Source organism: Oryx dammah, unplaced genomic scaffold (genome assembly GCF_014754425.2).
Source record: "Oryx dammah isolate SB20612 unplaced genomic scaffold, SCBI_Odam_1.1 HiC_scaffold_23, whole genome shotgun sequence".
Lineage (NCBI taxonomy): Eukaryota > Metazoa > Chordata > Mammalia > Artiodactyla > Bovidae > Oryx > Oryx dammah.
In genome coordinates this window covers 81,643,718-81,663,894 of record NW_024070207.1, presented here as the reverse complement: position 1 = coordinate 81,663,894, position 20,177 = coordinate 81,643,718, and the positions used below count along the sequence as shown (strand labels likewise).

General features: G+C 44.3%; 1 protein-coding gene across 4 annotated transcripts in view; it reads right to left on the bottom strand.

Moving 5' to 3' along the window:
- Positions 1–6,101: 6,101 nt before the first annotated feature.
- MAGED1 (MAGE family member D1) overlaps positions 6,102–20,177 on the bottom strand; it is an 85,794-nt gene continuing 71,718 nt past the window's right edge. For 3 of the 4 annotated variants that reach the window (XM_040265991.1, XM_040265992.1, XM_040265993.1), the window contains 12 exons: positions 12,121–12,194; positions 10,672–11,400; positions 9,351–10,019; positions 9,155–9,218; positions 8,859–8,938; positions 8,571–8,662; positions 8,270–8,349; positions 8,136–8,178; positions 7,800–7,862; positions 7,146–7,260; positions 6,520–6,905; positions 6,102–6,312 (listed from right to left, as the gene is read on the bottom strand). In XM_040265991.1, coding sequence (XP_040121925.1) covers positions 6,528–6,905; positions 7,146–7,260; positions 7,800–7,862; positions 8,136–8,178; positions 8,270–8,349; positions 8,571–8,662; positions 8,859–8,938; positions 9,155–9,218; positions 9,351–10,019; positions 10,672–11,400; positions 12,121–12,165 — 2,358 coding nt within the window. In that variant the 5' untranslated portion in view covers positions 12,166–12,194 and the 3' untranslated portion in view covers positions 6,102–6,312; positions 6,520–6,527. Of the gene's footprint in view, positions 6,313–6,519; positions 6,906–7,145; positions 7,261–7,799; positions 7,863–8,135; positions 8,179–8,269; positions 8,350–8,570; positions 8,663–8,858; positions 8,939–9,154; positions 9,219–9,350; positions 10,020–10,671; positions 11,401–12,120; positions 12,195–12,718; positions 12,930–20,177 lie in introns of those variants that run through there. The other variant, XM_040265994.1, reaches the window with a different exon arrangement.

The window sequence follows — 20,177 nt, the reverse complement described above, 5'->3', positions numbered from 1 at the left end:
GAGCATTCTTTGGCATTGCCTTTCTTTGGGATTGGAATGAAAACTGAACTTTTCCAGTCCTGTGGCCACTGCTGAGTTTTCCAAACTTGCTGGCATATTGAGTGCAGCAATTTCACAGCATCATCTTCTAGGATTTGAAATAGCTCAACTGAATTCCATCACCTTCGCTAGCTTTGTTCATAGTGATGTTTTCTAAGGCCCACTTGACTTCACATTCCAGGATGTCTGGCTCTAGGTGAGTGATCACACCATCGTGATTATCTGGGTCATGAAGATACATGAGTTTGAGTGAACTCCAGGAGTTGGTGATGGACAGGGAGGTCTGGCATACTGCAATTCATGGGGTCACAAGAAGTCAGACACGACTGAGCGACTGAACTGAACTCAACTGAAGATCTTTTTTGTACAGTTCTTCTGTGTATTCTTGCCACCTCTTCTTAATATCTTCTGCTTCTGTTAGCTATGTACCATTTCTGTCTTTTATTGAGCCCATCTTTGCATGAAATGTTTCCTTGGTATCTCTAATTTTCTTGAAGAGATCTCTAGTCTTTCCCATTTATTTTCTTCTATTTCTTTGTATTGATCACTGAGGAAGTCTTCTTTTTTTTAAATCTCTCCTTGATATTCTTTGGAACTTTGCATTCAAATGGGTTATCTTTCCTTTTCTCCTTTGCTTTTCACCTCTCTTCTTTTCACTGGTATTTGTAAGGCCTCCTCAGACAGCCATTTTGCTTTTTTGCATTTCTTTTTCTTGTGGTCTTGATCCCTGTCTCCTGTACAATGTCACAAACCTCCGTCCATAGTTCATCAGGCACTCGGTCTATCAGATCTAGTCCCTTAAATCTATTTTTTCACTTCCACTGTATAGTCATAAGGGATTTGATTTAGGTCATATCTGAATGGTCTAGTGGTTTTCCCTACTTTCTTCAATTTAAGTCTGAATTTGGCAATAAGGAGTTTATGATCTGAACCCCAGCCAGCCTCTGGTCTTGTTTTTGCTGACTGTATAGAGCTTCTCCATCTTTGGCTGCAAAGAATATAATCAATCTGATTTCGGTGTTGACCATCTGGTGATGTCCATGTGTAGAGTCTTCTCTTGTGTTGTTGGAAGAGGGTGTTTGCTATGACCAGTGCATTCTCTTGGCAAACTCTATTAGCCTTTGCCCTGCTTCATTCTGTACTCCAAGGCCAAATTTACCTGTTACTCCAGGTGTTTCTTGACTTCCTACTTTTGCATTCCAGTCCCCTATAATGAAAAGGACATCTTTTTTGGGTGTTAGTTCTAAAAGGTCTTGTAGGTCTTCATAGAACTGTTCAACTTCAGCTTCTTCAGCATAACTGGTTGGGGCATAGGCTTGGATTACCATGATATTGAATGGTTTGCCTTGGAAACAAACAGAGATCATTCTGTCGTTTTTGAGATTGCATTCAAGTACTGCATTTCGGACTCTTCTGCTGACCATGATGGCTACTCCATTTCTTCTAAGGGATTCCTGCCCACAGTAGTAGATATAATGGTCATCTGAGTTAAATTCACCCATTCCAGTTCTTCTTAGTTCTCTGATTCCTAGAATGTCGATGTTCCCTCTTGCTGTCTCATGTGACAACTTCCAATTTGCCTTGATTCATGGACCTAACATTCCAGATTCCCATGCAATATTGCTCTTTACAGCATCGGACCTTGCTTCTATCACCAGTCACATCCACACCTGGGTGTATTTTTGCTTTGGTTCCATCCCTTCATTCCCATTTACTGTAACTTTAAAAAAAAACACACATTTTACTTTCCTTCAGCAACCATGAACTGTCTTTTATATCAGCTTCTGTAGACTGGTAAACATAACCCACCAAAGCTCTTATTTCATTTCAATTTTCGTTCTTAAAAGTTTCTTTACAATGTCTATGTTAATTAGATTAACAAATAAACATTAATACCAGGTATTAGTTTAGTAGTAAATATTCTCCAGTTCATGTGAACCTGAAATTCATTTAATTTCTTTTGAATTTAGGATTGTTTGGTTTGTAAGCACTTACTTTTCTTTAGGCCAATTAAATTAGAGCTTATCTGCAAATTAACCTCAGCGATGTTACCCAAAGACAAAGACACACACTGAGACATACATATATATCAAGATAGCGATCTCACAGTTTTCTGAGTGAAACTTAAAGTCTCTTTGTCTTTTTTGTTGTTGTTGTTGGCGTGAAGCTATACTAATTTGCCCAACTGCTGAATTTTCAAGTAGAGTTGGTTGCATATCTCAAGGACATAGTAAGAGTTAACTTCAGGCTTTTACCCAGGCATTTCTGTTATATTAGGATCAGAGCTCCAAAAAAGTATTTTAACAAGCCAGCTTTTTCTAATTGCACTTGTGAAAAGAACCAGTTTTGCAGTTTCAAAAAAAATTCATTTCAACCAGTTTTCTCCAGAGTCTAACAATATCCTGGCTATACTGTCTTTTTCTTTTCTGTGGTCATGGTCTCATAGCTAAAAATTTTAAAGCAGAGAGTGTTCAGATTGACTCTGATGACAGAGGCAGACTGTTGTCCCGGCAAGTATTGTTTATCTGGGGAGGTGGGGTCTTAGTTTGATAAGAAGAATCTGAAGGAGTGAGGGAACTTGCAGGAGCAGGGGAAGTTTGGCTCTTTTCCCATTTTCTTCTCCTACTCCCACTGTCTGCTGCCCCAAGATATAGGAGGAGTTAGAAGGGGATTCTGTAGAATGTTAGACGAGTTTTCCCCAGGCTTTTGATTATAGGAGAAAGTCCTGGGTTAGGAGATCTGATGGAAAGAGAGAGACAGAGGGAGTTGAGGAGATGAGGTGGCAACAGAAAGACATATGTGGCATGAGTCCCTCAAGTACAGATCCTAAGTGCCATTAAGGTTTCAGCACAAGGTATGGCAAAAGAAATCAAGTTGAGGATTGTGTTATAATTTACTGTGCCATTAAGAGGCCATTCTTCTTGGTTCCCCAATTTGTACCAGATCCAAGTTTTGTTGCAAAAGAATGTGAGCCTTTTCAAGATTTTCAGGGTCGAATTTTTCCAGTTACTGAGAATACAGCCTAGAGGTGAGTCTAAGGCAGGTTCTCAAGATGTACTTGAGTCCATTCTTAGAATGGGAGTACTGACAGCTCACTAGCCACAAAAGCTATCCCAACTTTCCCAGTAAATCCTCCATGTGTGACAAGGCACCACATGTGGCTAATGGACAAATGGACAACTGTCTCAACAACCACATCTGACAGTGAGAGGTGACCCCTGAGTGTTTGACAGAGAGTGGCACAAAACCATGCAGTTAGGCCCAAGCCTAGGCACAAACTGCGAAAATACACCTGGTGGCTAAGGCCAGTAACAACAGAAAAGAGTTTCCTGGAACCAACTGTGAATGCTTTTTGACGATTCCATGAAATGTGGACAGCACTCTTTGGGATGACTCAGAGGCTGCTTTTAGGCTCCTGTAAATTAATCTGGACAGAGGGAGGAAAAGTGAAAGTAGCAGAGAAGACAGGCTGAGGAATCTGCCTTGTAGCCCTGCTGGGAAGGCAGAGACCTGGGGAGTGGGCTCAATTTTGCTTGAAGCAATATGTGCCTGAGACAGTGCACAAAGTAGTCTTGTTGAGGGCAGATGCTCTGATAGCCTGGTCTGTTCTGTGATTCCCCTTATCCTGTCATAGGAGTTTTTAAGCAGCAGGTGCCCTAATGGTTTTAAAGTGCCTAACCCATGCCCACACAATTTTAATTGGCCTGGTCCCCAGCTTAAGGGAGAAGGAGAAAGAAAATGAGAGCCCTCATCCACTTGTGGAGAAGGAAATGGCAATGGCTTCACTCCAGTACTCTCACCTGGAAAATCCCATGGACGGAGGAGCCTGGTAGGCTGCAGTCCATGGGGTCGCTAAGAGTCGGACAGGACTGAGTGACTTCACTTTCACTTTTCACTTTTATGCATTGGAGAAGGAAATGGCAACCCACTCCAATGTTCTTGCCTGGAGAATCCCAGGGACAGCGGAGCCTGGTGGGCTGCCGTCTATGGGGTCGCACAGAGTCAGACACGACTGAAGTGACTTAGCAGCAGCATCCACTTGGGTGGCAGATACTGGGGCGTAGGCAGTGGAACCTTTGGATCATGCCAGAGAGTAACCCTGGCCAGAGTTCCTCAATTGCTTCCACGGCCACTTGCCTGTTTGCAGAGGGTTTGAGAAAAAAATAAAAGAGAAAAGGAGAGTGGGGTAGAGCTCCCTGAGAGTTGTCCCTGTACAGGCCATCAAATGTTGGGCCAGTCCAACCATGAGCTGGAAAAGAATTTCCAAATACAGAGTACCACAGATAGGAGTAAGTTTATCAAGAACAAAGATCAGAGATAAAGTGGGCACTGCAAGTGCAGTAGGCTGACAACTCCTGACAAGCCAGGGAGAGTCAACAGTTTTCATGAGTTAATAGCCAATTTTTATAGCCTCAAGTCAAAGAAAAAAATCCTGCTGGAAAGTTGGCATTACGTGATTGGTTGGGGTGCTATAGGTGTTTACTTGAGTGGGCATCTTTGGCTAAGTTGGAGTCAGGAAGCTTGTTAATGATGATCAGGGGCTTTTGGCACCGTTACAAAGGGGTTCAATCAGCTTTGGAGGTGTCCTTGGTTCTGGGCTCTGCTTCTGTGGCCTTGGTAAAAGAGGACTGGGGCAGGATTCAACAGTTCCCTCAGGCTTGCCTAAGAAAATGGTCAGGACCCAGGCCTGGCTGAAGGAGGGAAGCCTGGCAGTGAGGACAAAAGGCAGGGAGGGGTGGGGGCTCCAAACTACTGGCTCCTTCCAATCAACACTGGGTTCTTCCTCTCATAATGTGGACATTACCCAAGAACCTGAAAGAAGCCTTGGACACGGTCCTTGCCCACTGCTGAGCCCTTCCCAGGAAGCTAAACTCTTTGCTCTTGCTTTCTTTAGCCCCAAGAGCTCCTACATCTGCCCTTGCCCACATGCTTGGGTACCACTAAGCCTTTGAGGAAGTTATGATCTCAACCTAACTTGATCCTCAGCAAGAGAACTCTGCCTCCAGCAAGACTTCAGCAGTTCAAGCCATTCCCATTCAACAGCCAAAAGGCTGACTGGCTCTGCATGGAACTTCGTCTTACTTTCTCTTGTTCCCTAAGCAATAAAAGGGGCTTTCCAGGTTGCTCTAGTGCTAAAGAATCCACCAGCCAATGCAGGAGATATGAGACCAGGGTTGAATCCCTGGTTGGGAAGACCCTTTGGAGGAGGGCATGACAACCCCACTCCAGTATTCTTGACTGAAGAATTCCTTGGACAGAGGAGCCTGGCAGACAAGTGTGTAGGGTCAGTCAGATACAACTGAAGTGTCTTAGCATGCAGCATAAGCATAATTTCCTTTTTCTCCCTGCAGGAGGGGAGAAGAAGCCACTGTGAGGCCTTCTTCACTATGCATAAGATGTTGTCTCTGTGATGAGAGCCTGTTCCTGTCAGGGTGGGGAATTGCAAAGGCTTTCTAGAGGCAGATTCCTGGGCAGCATTTCCAGAGATAGCAGCATGGGTGGGGGTAGGGGGGTCAGTGGGCCCACTCCTTTGCAGGCAGTGTGATTAGGTACGAGACTTTTCTTCTCACACAGGAAACTTTGGCACCTGGTTCATCATGTTCTCTGCTCCTATTCTTGCCCCCATCACAGTTATTTCACTTTCCACATGGATAATATAACCAACACCCTTGAGTCCCCAGAACATCATCTCCAGGAACAGCTACATTCCCTTCCCTTCAACCACCCACTCTTTCAACTTGATTATTATTATCTGGAGTTCTACCTCCTCTGTCTTCTTAAATGCAACTGTCTGACCACCTACACCCTCTCTCATTTCATCTTTCAAAGTCACTCCAAAACACCTAGCAGCATATCTATCACATGATTCACTTAAGTGATATTTAATGCCATACCTATTTTTAGACCTCTTTTAACATTCACATTCATCAATCACTCTTTTGTTTCCATATCCATTAGCTAGAAAACTGATCTGCCCTTCAGGCTAGTACTGAGGCCCCATCTCTCCCATATAAACATGGTGATTTCTCATTAAACCCAGAAAAAACAGGGAACACATCTAATTTACTTTGCAGTTTCAATGTTTATTTCTGATACCAAAACTTGACAGCACACAAGGGAGGGGGTAAGCAATAGACAAGGAACAGCAAATAAATTTTTCCTGCATGCCACTTTCAGTCAACAGGATGTGGCTCTCTTAGATAGCTGCGTTAGAAGGATTCTGAGGCTTCATCCTCACTCAGGGGAAAGACAATTGCAACGTATTAGCAATATCTGTGAACATAAAAAAGAAAAAAAATTAAAAATCAATGCATATACCAAGTAGTAAGGAATATAAATAACAAATACTGCTTCCCCATACTTCCTTCATCTCATCACCATGGGTTTCCTAGAACTCCCAGCTAGAGCACATAAACACATTCCCATGGACTTTATAACTCCCAGTGACCCTAAGTGCCCAATCCAAAGTGATATACCTACCCAAAATCTCACTCAACCCAGAAGAAACCGATGGCACCAAAGTTGGCAGCAAAGTTGGCACTGGCTGTACCACCAGGGCCAATAATGGGGCCGGCAAAGGTCTGAGGAAATCTGGAGCGAGCATTCTGGTGGTATCTGGCCCAGAAGGTAAATGGGATTCTGGACCAGGGATCTCCAAAATCTCCTTCCTCATCCCACGTCAGCAGCTCAAACTCAATGTCATCCCAGCTCCAGGGCCCAGATACGGCCTCATCTCCAATCCCCATGCGGGTTCTCGCCTCAGCCCGTGCCTCAGCCTCGGCTGCAGCAGCATCCAAAGCATCCAAGGCCTCATCTGCGGCCTCCATGAACTGTGCAGTCCAGTCACGAGGGTCTCTCTTCTGAACCTGAGATGAGTAGAAAATAAAGCCCATGATAGTATTAGTTAATATTTATGAAGCACCCACTATATACTTAGCACCCTACTTTGTGCTACTGTTTACACAGTAACAACAACAAATACCACCAACAATGTGGCACCTACCATGTGCAATACCTAAGAAAGATCTCATTCCTGCTCTGGACTTTTCCCAGCCAGTCATACTTCATCCCTTAACCTATCAAGTCTAGAGCTGTTCCTCTATTACCTCTGCAATGAATCGTAGCACTTTCATCTTGCTAGTCTCATGGTAGGATCGGAGGCCCCAGAGGAACTCATACTCAGGAGGGTTGCTGTTGGGTACTCGTCTGTAGTCTAGGTACCTTAGAAAGAGGAAAAAGGCCTTTGTTTCTACCCAGCCAAAATGAGAGTCCATCAATGCATAATAATCCGAGACTCTGACACCTCAGATTTCAGGTAGCAACTCCCTCCAGTCTCATTCCTAAACACAGATTATTTACCCTCTAACTGTGTTTCTATACCAGTCACCTAGGACTAGAGGATGACTTATGTAGAGTCATAGAAAGGACAACACTTTTTCACCCCCTCTGCCACAGTTCTGACTCCAGGTTGTTACAATCTTGTTACTGAACCACAGATAGGCCCATTGCAAAGCCTCTGCTAACCCAGCCTTGGGAATATCTACTGTGGGCATGGTGGACAAGCTCCACTTGCAAGATAACTATACTGCAGGAAAATTCAGCCACAAGGAATATACTCAGTAAATATTCCTGAGTGTATATGTATGCATATGCATAGGTATAGTTAATATAAGAAATGAGCAGCATGGGAAGGGCTTTCTGAGGCTGACCAGCACACAGAATTCATGAGGACAAGACAAAGCCACTTAGGCATCACTTACTTTTGTTTTACAAATTCATAAGTGAGAAGCTTCCTCAGATCTCCAAGGAGCGGATGTCTTACCCTGAGAGCAAAAACAAAAAGGGGGGGGGGGAGATCCATAATTAGAGACTATGACATTGCCCAAAGGAAAGGAAAGAGTTTTCCAGCACAGAAGTCAGAGATAAGAGAAGAAGCAGAGACCAGGACTATTTCACCATCCACCCAGGTCACATCTTTGGGCTCTGTACCTCCCCAAACCAATTCCCTTAGACTACCAGGTTGATGCAATCCTGGAACCATCCTCTGTTGCCAAAGAATCATATAACAGGCAAGAGATGAGAGAGCCCAATCATACCCAGGACGTAGTCCCATCTTGCGTAGTGCCTCCCAGAGGACAGCTGCAATGGGAGGCAAGGGGAGACAAGGGATGGAAAATGAACATGGAAATCAGGCAGTAGCCAACCCCCAGCTGCTGGCCCGGCCACTCACCTTCACTGGCACGGTTGCCATTCATGAAGATGACACCCAAAATCACTAAAAGGAGACCCAGTTTTGGTGTGTCTTTGGTCCTAAAGAAGTTTAAAAAAAAAAGAATATATTTTCAGCAGACATTTACACAGGCACCCCAGGCAGTTTACCCATCCAGCTTTCCTAGTATTCCTCAGCTAGGAGACAACTCTACCCCAACTCTGCCCATGACCTGCTATGTGACCCTGAATCCTGATCTACTTGAAACTCCTAGGAAAAAACCACCGAGAATGGCAATGTTTCCCCTCCTTTCCCATCTTACGTTCCTAGTATGCCAGCCAGGGACTCAGGGGTGCTGATGAGAATATACAGGTGTTCTTCCTTGTCAATTTCTTTCAGTTGAATTCCAAATTTCTACAGGGGCAAGAAAACAGACTATGAAATTACAAAATCTAGCATAAGCATACCCACATTCACTCCCTGTGATTTGCATCAAACTCCCAATAGGAATCCCATGAATCTTTAAACCAAGACTTTCTCATAATATCTATCAAAGCCCTTCCTCGCAAACCTTTCCCCATCATTCTGTCCTTCAGGGTTGCCTTCTCACCTTCTCCAGGACAAAGCACGCACGTTCAATGATTTCTGGATACACATCAGTGTATTCACGGATGATATCCCTTAGCATTTCTGCAGGTGAAAGGAGGGAGCATCTGAGCTGAGCAGGGGCCACAGAGCTGTGACATCTTTGCCAGCCCTGCCCAGGGGAGCACAGTAGATGAAAAAGGAAGACTCAACCATGGAAGGAGGGAATTGAAGGGGAGGGGACATATAAGCACAGAGATATCCATAGAGAATGGGGTGAGGGGAAGGGCAGATCTCTGGGAGAGGGTACTGAATGCCTACCTGAGCGCTTGATGGGTACCTTTGTGTAATCTTTAAGCATCAGGTACTTGACCAACTTATTAGCCTGAGAGGGAAAAAGGAACTCATTAGAGTTATAAGATGTTGACAGAACACTTGGTTGAATTATAGATGGAAGTACAACAAAGAAAAGAAGTGAGAGTGGGTGGGGAGAAGCAACTGAAGTTACAGTTCTTACTCTTTCCTGAAGAAGGGCCACATCTCGGGGCTGTGAGGCACCCAGGTTCTGTGAGGCACGCGAATTAGGAGAGGGGCGCAGGTTCGGTGAGGGGCGCAGGTTTTGCCAGTCTGGTGGAACTGGCCAATCAGTGGGGATCCAGTCAGGTGGGAGCGGCCAGTCAGTGGGGAGCGGCCAGTCGGCTGGCAGTGGCCAGTCAGGGGGTAGTGGCCAGTCGGGAGGGCCTTGCCAATCTGGAGGACCTTGCCAGCCTGGTGGAGTCTGCCATCCAGGTGGGGTCTGCCACCCAGGTGGATTCTGCCAGGCCAGTGGGTTTGGCCAGACAACCGGACCAGGCCAGACAATGGGATTCGGCCAGATCACTGGGTTCTGCCAGATCACTGGGTTTGGCCAGATCACTGGGTTCTGCCAAGCAACTGGGTTTTGCCAGGCTGGTGGGGTCTGCCTAGCTGGGGGGCTCTGACGTGCTGGTGGGGTCTGCCTGGTTGGCTGATTTTGCCAGCCTGATGGATTCTGCCAGGCCAGTGGGGTCTGCCAGAGCACATTGGGGGGTGCGCCAGGTGGGCTCTGAGTGGTAACTGGAACTGGTGCAGACCTCCAGGTCCCTGGAGCCAGTGGGGCCCGCCTCTGATCCCCACTGCTACTCTCTTCCACATTCAAGTTATTAATCTGCATCATCAAAAAAAGGAAGGTCAAGGTTACCAAGTGTTTCTATGTCCTCAGCATATCTATTTCAGGAAGGCCCCCTAAAACCCTCACCTGTAGTGACAGCCTGACCTACTAGCCAATGGTCACCCTGAGTCCTGGGCTTGTCTTTCACTGTCTTCCAGGCAGGAGTTTCATCTCTGAACCAGGCCAGAAGCAACCCAAGGGTGGGGCCTGAGGCTTCTCTTCTTCCTATGTCCATCACTGGCTCTGCTTGTACCACCCTGGACAAATCACTCAAGTCACTTCACCTCTCTGGGACTTATTTTCCTTCTCTGTAAAACTGAAACTATGATCCCTAGCTGGTATGAGGTACCATGAAGATTTAATGAGTGAGATAACCTGTGTGAATGTGCCTAGGCCAAGATCTAACACATGGCTACTTTTAAAATGTAAAATGAATTACACACAGACTGTATGTATTATGGGTGCATGTCTCATCTCCCCATTAGTCTGTGGACTAACAAGAATCATCATATTTACCTTATCATCCCCTACAATGTAGTTGAATACAGACAATTATATATATATTTAGTTTTGTCTTGTTTAGAACAAATGAACCACCTCAGAGAAGAAAGGAGAGCCCAAAGCAAAGTAGAACTAGTAGGGATCTCACCTTACGGGTCCTCTTGCCCCGAATTATAGTCCTGGACTCCAGATTCTGAGCCTGGGAACCATCCGCTGATGTCTGTGCAGCTGCACCATCAGATTCACAGATACCTGGGCTTGGGTCAGCCTCTATGTCAGCGTAGGAAGTGGCCATCTTGGCTGGGTTAACATTCTGGGTCTGGGTATCAGGAGTTGGGACCGTAGTGGTGTCATTCCAAGCCTTGAAGGCTGTCTTGGGCTGAGTGTTGACCATCTCACTGGCATTGAGAGACTGAGAGAAATTGTAGGCCGCATTTGGGACCACTTTAGTAGTGGTATTCTGGGCCTTAAAGGCCATGTCTGACTTGTTGGCAGTTAACTCACCGGTAGGGGCTGCCTGGGAAAAATCATAGGCAGCATTTGGGCCCTTTGGGGGGGCATTTTGGGACTTAAAGTGTGCTGTAGGCAGCATGTTGGGAGTCTCCTTGGCATTAAATGCCTGGGAGAAATCATAGGCAGCATTTGGACCTTTTGTGGTGGCATTCTGGACCTTAAAGGCTGTCTTAGGCTTAGTGGCAGTTGCTAAAGCCTGCGTATCAGCCATCTCACTGACTGCTGGGGGCTGTGAACTCTGAGGACTAGCATTCGGTGCACTGGCAGCTGCTGTGGCCTGGCTGGTAGGTGGAGCCTCCGAGATCTGGATGGCTTCCATCAGGGTCTGCATAAGCAAGGTGCTGTCTTCTACGGAGGCCTCAGCCTGCAAATAAGGGGTAAAAAATAAATCTCTGGGCTTCCGAAGTGGGGTTGGCAGGGTGAGGTGGGGGATGGAATGTGTAGGGGAGGTGAGGCTGGTTGGTGCAAAAAGAGAAGGGTGAATAAGACATCTAGAGGCCTGAGTGGCGTGAAGGGGTAATAAAACATCTGATAGGGGCTGAGTGAGGCAGGGGCTGAACAAGGAGTGGGGCGAAATGAAGAGAGGGGACAAGTATGGAGAGGGGCTGCTGATCTAGGAGGTTAGAGCAGAGCAATGCAGCCTGGGGCAGGAGCTCAGGAGGAGGTGGTGGGTCAAGAGTGCCGCCTTGAGGAGTTGAGGAAAATAAGGGGGTCGCAGGGGATGGGGAATGCAGGAGAAAGGGAAGGTGGAGGCAGGAGGTGGGGGGGGGGGGCGGCAGAGAGCTCCATAAGCGTCAGGCCTATGGGGGGCGGGGGGAAGGTTCCTTACTCAATCGGGATTCTCTGGGCAGACTGCTCTTACTATTAACAGGGTCTCCCCTTTATCTGAAGGGGGACTGATGGCTGAAAAGGGATAACACCCCCCCACCCCCGCCACACACACACCTTAAACCATGGGAATCTGAAAAATGACGGAATCTAGGCATCAAGAAGGCAACATCAGATCCAAGCCTCTGGACAGCCAAAGGAGCCCCGGGGGAACTGTCGGCTAGGGAAACAGTGGGGTGGGGAGTGGAGATCTCACCTGGAAGCCGAGGAGGCCCGCACCACAGTCCATTTTCTGAGACATGATTCTTGTCCCTCTGGCAAGAGCAGAGCCTGGGGGGTGTGGAGGAGGAGTTGGGCGTTATATTAGAGGGCAAACGGGAAGGAACGAATTTGGGGAGATGATGGTGTTTGAGGTTTGATTGTGGGGGCGGATGAGGTGCTGAATATGAGAGGAACGGGCCAGATTGGAGTGGGGAAAAGTGAATGGGTGTCCGGATGGAGGTTCTGAATCCTGAGAAGCTACGAAGAGAAGCTTCAAATCAGGATTCAGATAAGAATTCTGAATCTAGGCAGACTGAGTTGGGGATTCGCATTTGGGAAATTGAATGGAGTTTTCGAATAATGAGGATCGTATAACAGTACAGACCGAAGTCGAGAAATCTGTAGAGGTTTTGAACGATGGGAGGGGTTTAGAGAGCGAACAGGGATTTTGAATAAGGGAGAATCGGGTGAGGGGTGTGAATCGGGGCTTGGGGAGTGGGAGAGGGATAAGAATCTGGGATAAAGGAATCGGGATGAAAAATAGGGGGCCCGCACCAGGGGGCAAGATGCCCTATCTGGGGGCTAAGTCTCACCTTGCCTCAGGCCCCAACCCCAACCCCCTCGTAGCCTCCCTTCTTCACGACTCAGAGGATCGGGATTGCAGTTTTCGGCTCTCAGCAGCCGCACCCTCTCCTTGTCCGGGAGAAAATGCCAGCGCGGCAGCTAAGACGACCCCGCCTCTTCGCCTAATATACCACCCACCACCTCAGATGGTTGTACGCATGCGCAAGACCTGATCGACCAAATAAGAGTCCCGCCCGCTTCCCCAACAAAAGCTTTGCCCTGAAGGCTATGCTGAGCATGTGCAGTAGGAGGCAGTCCCGCCCCTTTGCCAACACACCACCCCATCACCAACCAGGTTGACAGTATGCATCGGCCCCTCCCCCAAACAGATGCGCTGTGCCTCTAGATCCCACCCCTTGCCCCACGCTTTGGCCCCCCTACCTTTTCCGCAATGCGTCTCTCTTCTTTCCCTCCCCTATCGCGGCCCCTCCTGTCAGTCAGCGTACATCAACCACCCGCTTGTCTAGCAGCATTTAGGTCACTATTAAAGAGGTCTCTGTGTAGGGTCTCTAATTGCAACAAGTGCTAGGCTCCTGCTAAAAATAATCTCATCCATTTAGGGACCTAGGAAAATGGCCAGAGAGGGATACATTAATGGAGGTAGAAAAAGTCTGTGCCTGCCATGTGACCCTACAAGATCTCCTCCCCACTCAAGTTTCCAGACTCAAACATTAGCTACTTTCTTGCCCTTTGTGCAGCTCCAGCTATTTACTTTGTGTGAGGAGGTGGGGAGGTGGGGAGAGATGGGCACAGCTTGTACTTCACAGCAGGATCTATGCTAGGGCTTGTTTTCCTCTCACAGAAGCCCTGATAAGTGGATATCAGCATCTCCATTTTACAGATCAAGATAATGAGGTACAAACATATTGCATGAACTAGACAAAGGCAGTCAGTAAACAGAAAATGCAAAATGTGGGCCTGGTTTTCCAGACCCTAAAACCCATGTTGCACCATTGCTGGCTGAGGGACTGAGGCACCCTCACTTCTTCAGTTTGAGCAGCAGATTCACTCAACCTCCCCTGCTCTGTTAACGTCTGTCCCAAACTTGAGCTCATGCTCTGCATCCTGGAGAACACAGGTAGGGGTCCCAGCACCCCCTCCCCACCCCTGCCTGCTCTATGTGGGTCCACCCAGGTGTGCGAATTGCTCTTTGGGGTCCACTCCCTGATCTGTCAGACCTCTTTTGCTCTGAGTGGCACAAATGTCCCTGAGGCCTTCTTGGTGCCCTTCAGAGCAGCCAGGACACTCAGGTACTTGTGTGTCTGAATCATGGCAAGCCTTGACTGAGAGTAAATGTTTGCCCTGGTTCCTTCCAGGGCTGGGCCTCAGTTCCTGGGATGGAGTGCTGGGCCAGTTTGTCACTAGCTGTGTGAACCCACTCAGGCCACTGGAATTCTCTAAGTCTGGCTTCTCAACATGCAAAATGGGAAAGACAAGTAGCACTTACTGGGGTCCTATGCAACGACACAAACTGTGCTTCCAGAATGGAGAGGCTCAAAAAGGCAGAAAATGTTACATAGATGTGAAATGACTCAAACTGAACTGATACTTCCCAAAAATCCAAGGTACATCTTTGTACCTTTCATATTTATTCTGGCATCGGCTCCACCAGAAGCCAACATACAAAAGGAAGCTAATGCTGGGAAGTACTGCAGCATTTGGTCCCCAAGGGCCAACATCAATTCTGCCTGGCTGGATAACTTTCCCCATCTGTTGCATAGCAACCTCCTCTGTCAGCTGCCTGTTTTTTCTCAGCACTTCCTCTGGAAAGTGTCTGCAGTGGGACGTGATCAGACTCAAGAAAGGAGACCTAAAACACCATTTTGTATGCTTTCTGATCCCATATCTATTATCTCCAGTCTTGACTTATGAATTCTAAATCTGTAATCTGACAACCTACCCCACTCTTGCAATTGTCTCTGTATTTTCACAATTAACAGGTCCCATATATCCGCCTCCTCACCAACACTGTGTTTGTCCTGTCATGCCCTTCTCTCTCCATTAGAATCCTTTTAGGGAGATGGATTTTTGTTTTATTCATTGCTGTATCCTTAGAACATAAAATGATGCCTAGTGTATTTTATATGCTCAAAAAATACTTGTTTAATGAATGAATGAATACCACCATTCATTCTGTTGCTTATACAAGAAACCTCAAAGGCATTCTTGTTTCTTTCCTGTGATGAATTCACTTACTTTTTCTCATTACACAAATGCATACCTGTCATTAAAAATTCAAACATTACCTAAGTATTTCAGAAATTAGTAGCCATCACTCCAAATTTCACCACTTTGAGGTAACTGTTAAGGTTTTGTTGCTAACTTCTCATACAACACTTTATGTACATACATTCTTACATAAATGGGATTACCTTATATATGCCATACTTTGAATTGCATTCTTTTATTTATATTTACTGCCTCCCACTTTCTTTTACCTCTACCCTCATCTGAGATATGCATTTTAAAAACCATTTTTTATATTCTATCATGTTCAAAAAGTCCTTTTTTAGTTTTACAAAGATGAAGATCATATTATATATATTTTAATCTGATTTATCTCAGTTAATGTTAATCTACCTCTGACTCATTCTTTTGCATTGCTGCATACTATTCCATGATAGAGATGGACCACAATATATTAAATCATTTTCTCATTGATGGTAATTCATTTTGGTTTCAGGTGTTTTGGTGTGGGGAGGGAGCACATACTGACAACATTGCAATAAAATACCTGTACATATATCATTACTTTTAATGCTTAATATTTATTCCTGTGACATCAGATCCCCAGGAGTAAGATCAATACACTCTATAGTGTTTGGTATCATAAGCCTTTTCCAATTTTTTTCCCAACCTGGTGTGTGTTTTATTGGTATCTCCTTGTGGTTTTAATTTACATTTCTGATAAGTAGTGGAATACATATTCATATGTCAATGGACCCACCGGATTTCTTTTGTAAAGTGCTTGTGCAAGTCTTTTGCCTATTTTTCTTGTGTTGTCTTTGTCTTAATTATTTTGGAGATTTCTTTGAACAGTCTTACAGATGCTAATTGAAATCCCGTAGGGCTAGATGTATTGCAAGTATTTTTTTCACATTTTAGTAAGGTAATACAGTGTGTATACTCTATATTACGTAACAGTTCCAACTGCAAGAGCCACCTTAGCAGCTAAAATATGACCTAGGATTTACCAGTGGTAGGGTCCTGAAGACCACCCTTGCATTCAATGATTCACTAGAAGCACTCATAGAACTCAGGATAGGCGTTACATTCAAGGCTATAGTTTATTACAATGCAAGGATACCAATTTAAATCCACAAAGCTAAAAGGTGCATAACTCACATGTCCAGGAGACAACAGGGGTAAGCTTCCATTTGTTCTCTTTCAGTGGAATTGTATGGCCAGTGCTTAATTCTCCCAGCAAGATGTCTAACAAACCTGATCCCTGGGATTTACTGGAGTTTAGTCATGTAGGCATGGAACACCTGGGTGGCTAACCTTAGCTACTCAGTCTCCAGCCTGTGTTGAGGTCAAACTAATGCCACAAGCCTCAAGGCCCCACTATAAATCATACTCTTAACATAAACCATCTGTTGGCCCAAAGCCCCGGCTGAACAAAAAGATTCTAATCAGACATAATATGCCAAAGGTTTAGAGGTTATCTCCCAGGAGCTTGTCAAGAGCTGGACCTTTCTTTGGAATGTGCAGACATTTTTTTTTTTTTTTGGAATGCTCAGGGTCTGAACACCTCAGACTTGCCGAGTCAAGTCTTCTATTGCACAAACAGTCATCAGTTCAGTTCAGTTCAGTAACTCAGGTTAATGAGGAAAATGTAAATTATAACCACAATGAGTTATTTCACATCTACAAGAATGCCTAAAAAAATACAACGGGTGCTGGCAAGGACTTGGAGAAAATAGATCCACTCACACATTGTTGCTGGGAATGTAAAATGATACAATCACTGGGAAAGTTTGGCAAGTTTCTTATAAAACCTAACATGCTCCTATTACACAATCCAACAACTGACCTCTTGGGCATTTATCCCAGAGAAATAAGAACTTATGGGCTTCCCTTGTAGCTCAGTCGGTAAGGAATCTACCTGCAGTGCAGGAGACCCGGGTTCGATACCTGGGTTGGGAAGATCCCCTGGGAAAGGAAATGGCAGCCCACTCCAGTATCCTTGCCTGGAAAATCTCATGGACACAGGAGCCTGGTGGGCTGCAGTCCATGGGGTCACAAAGAGTTGGCCATGACTGAGCAACTAACACTAACACTAATGGTTAATGATGTTGAATATCTTTAACATGCCATCAATATATCCTCTTTGGTGCAGTGTTTCTTCATGTCTTTTGTCCAGTTTTCTAATTTAATTGCTTTTTTAAAAAAAGTGTTTGGCCTTAAGAATTTACATATTTTATGTATAAGTCCCATGTCAGATATATGGTTTGCAAACTGGTTTCTCCCAGTTTGTAACTTTTGTCTTCATCCTCTTTAAGAGAGTCACATGGCACATTTTTTAGAAAGCCCAATTTATTGATTTTTTCTCCTTCTAAAGATCTGTGTCATTTCTAAAAACTCTTCAACAAGCCCTAACGATCTGAAGATTTTATCCTGTATTATATTCCAGAAGTCTTGTGGTTTTAACTTTTGTATGGAAGTCTATCTTCCATTTGGATTTAAATTTTGAATTAGATGTGAGGTCTAGGTTGTTTTATTTGGGGGGATGGGAGAGGCAGAGCTACAAAAATCCATCTTATCATTCCAGCACAATTGTTGAAAAGATAATCCTCCCATTGAGTTATTTTTGCACCCTTGTAAAAGCTCAGTTGGCCATACTTGTGTAAGGCTATTTCTCAAGTTCTCTATTCTGTTCCATTGGTCTATGTGTCTACTCCTCCATCAATACTGCAATGGTCTTGATTACTGTGGCTAAACAATAGTCCTGAAGTTGAATAGAATTTTGTTCTTTTTCAGAATTATTTTATCTGTTATTCTAGTTCTTCTGCTTTCCCATACATTTTCGAATAATTTATATCTACAAAGTATCTTGGGTTCAATCCCTGGGTTGGAAAGATCCCCTGGAGAAGGAAATGGCAACTCGCTCCAGTATTCTTGCCTGGGAAATCCCATGCACAGAGGAGCCTGGTGGGCTACAGTCCATGGGGGTCACAAAGAGTAGGACGTGACTGGGCACACACACAAAGCATCTTACTGTAATTACGATAGCAACTGCATTCAATCTGTGGGCATTCTCTTATTTTGATTTTCTTTGATCTCTTAATCAGAGTTTTTGGTATTCTGTCGTTGTTGGGGGGAGTGTTCTATAAATATCGATTAGACCCTGTTGGTTGATGATGCTGGGTCTATCCAAGTATGCTTTTTTCCAAACATGGGAAGTTTTCAGACATTTTTCAGCCCCTCCTCCTCTCTTTCTGTGACTAGATGATACCTATGTTAGATCTTTTGCAATAGTCCAACAAATACTTGAAGCTCTGTTTATTTTTGGTTTTCAGTCTATTTTACCCTATCAGATATGCTACTTTCTGTCATTCCACCTTAAGTTCACTAATTGATTTTTCTATTTATTCTACTTCTGAGTTCATCTATTATTAGTTAAGTTCATTTATTGGGTTTTGGATTTTTCAGTTCCTAAATTTCTTTTTGATTGCTCCTTATACCTTCTATTTCTTTTGGAGATTTTCTATTTCTTTGCTGAGACTTTCTGTATTCATAGAATTGCTCAATGAAACATCTTTATCATGGCTGTTTAAAAACCCTTGTAGATGATTCTAATATCTGTATCATCTCGATGTTGGTGTGTGTTGACTGTCTTCTCTCATTCAAGGTGTGATTATCATATTTCTTGATATGACAAATGATTTTCAATTGTATCCAAGATATTTTGCATCTTATAAGGATCTGAATCTTATTTAATCTTCTGGCTTATCACATGTGAGTGGAAGTCCATATTCCCACTCAGCCTCCACTGACACATGGGAGAGTGGGGCTCCTTGTTACTGAGGGCTAAATGAGAGTTCCAGCTCCATATTAAGCTTGTAGGAATACTGCCCTGACTGGAAGAGACCTGGGTGCCTAATGACATAGCCAGAGAACTCACACCACGTCATTGTTTGGCATCTAAGCTCCCTAGAAAGTACACCATCTTATCTTCTACTTTCAGGGTGATTTCACATTTAGATTATATAGAATGCACCCAAGGACAAACATGGAAGAGTACATCTACACCATTTATTCCTTCTTGCTGGAAGTCTATGTCCCCAGTTCAAGTATTTTTTTTAATTTTTTTACTTTACAATACTGTATTGGTTTTGCCATACATTGACATGAATCCACCACAGGTGTACATGAGTTCCCAACCCCGAACCCCCCTCCCACCACCCTCCCCCTACCATCTCTCTGGGTCATCCCAGTGCACCAGCCCCAAGTATCCTGTATCCTGGATCGAACCTAGACTAGCGATTCATTTCTTACATGATAGTATACATGTTTCAATGCCATTCTCCCAAATCATCCCACCCTCTCCCTCTCCCACAGAGTCCAAAAGTCTGTTCTTTACATCTGTGTCTCTTTTGCTGTCTCACATATAGAGTTATCATTACCATCTTTCTAATTTCCATATATATGTATTTCAAGTATTTTTTTTAAAAATTGAGATTTCTAATGTAAAATCATACTATAAAAATAATTTGATCACTTAATTTACATTAAAAAGTACACTACATTTTTCCTTAAAGGAAATCAGCTCAGAATATTCATTGGAAGGACTGATGCTGAAGCTGAAACTCCAATACTTTGGCCATCTGATGCAAAAAACTGACTCATTTGAAAAGACCCTGATACTAGGAAAGACTGAAGGCAAAAGAAGAAGGAGATGACAGAGGATGAGATGGCTGGATGGCATCACCAACTCAATGGACATGAGTTTGAGTAAACTCCGGGAGTTGGTCATGGACAGGGAGGCCTGGCATGCTGCAGTCCATGGGGTCACAAAGAGTCAGACAAGACTGAGCGACTGAACTGAACTGAATTTACATTATATATTACAGTTATTCTGATGACTTGGTGAAACATCAAAAAAGATATTAAGTAATAATCTCAATAAGTAATATCCCTTTCTTTTTCTTGAAATGACTTTACCATTTCACCATTTAGAATGTTTGTTGCTTTTTTATAAGTAGTTTTTAAACATCATATTTAGTAGTTTATTTCTCTTATTTTACTTACAGTTTTTCATGTTGCTTTCTGCCTTGTTCCCAAATCCTATTCCTGTTGATTGTACCATTTTAAGTATACCTTGGTTCCATTCTATTCTCTTACTTTTTATCACCATGTTGTTAGAAGCATGAAGAGAGGGAGAAATGAAGAGAGAAAAGTTGAAAAGAGAGGGTATAAGAGGAAGAA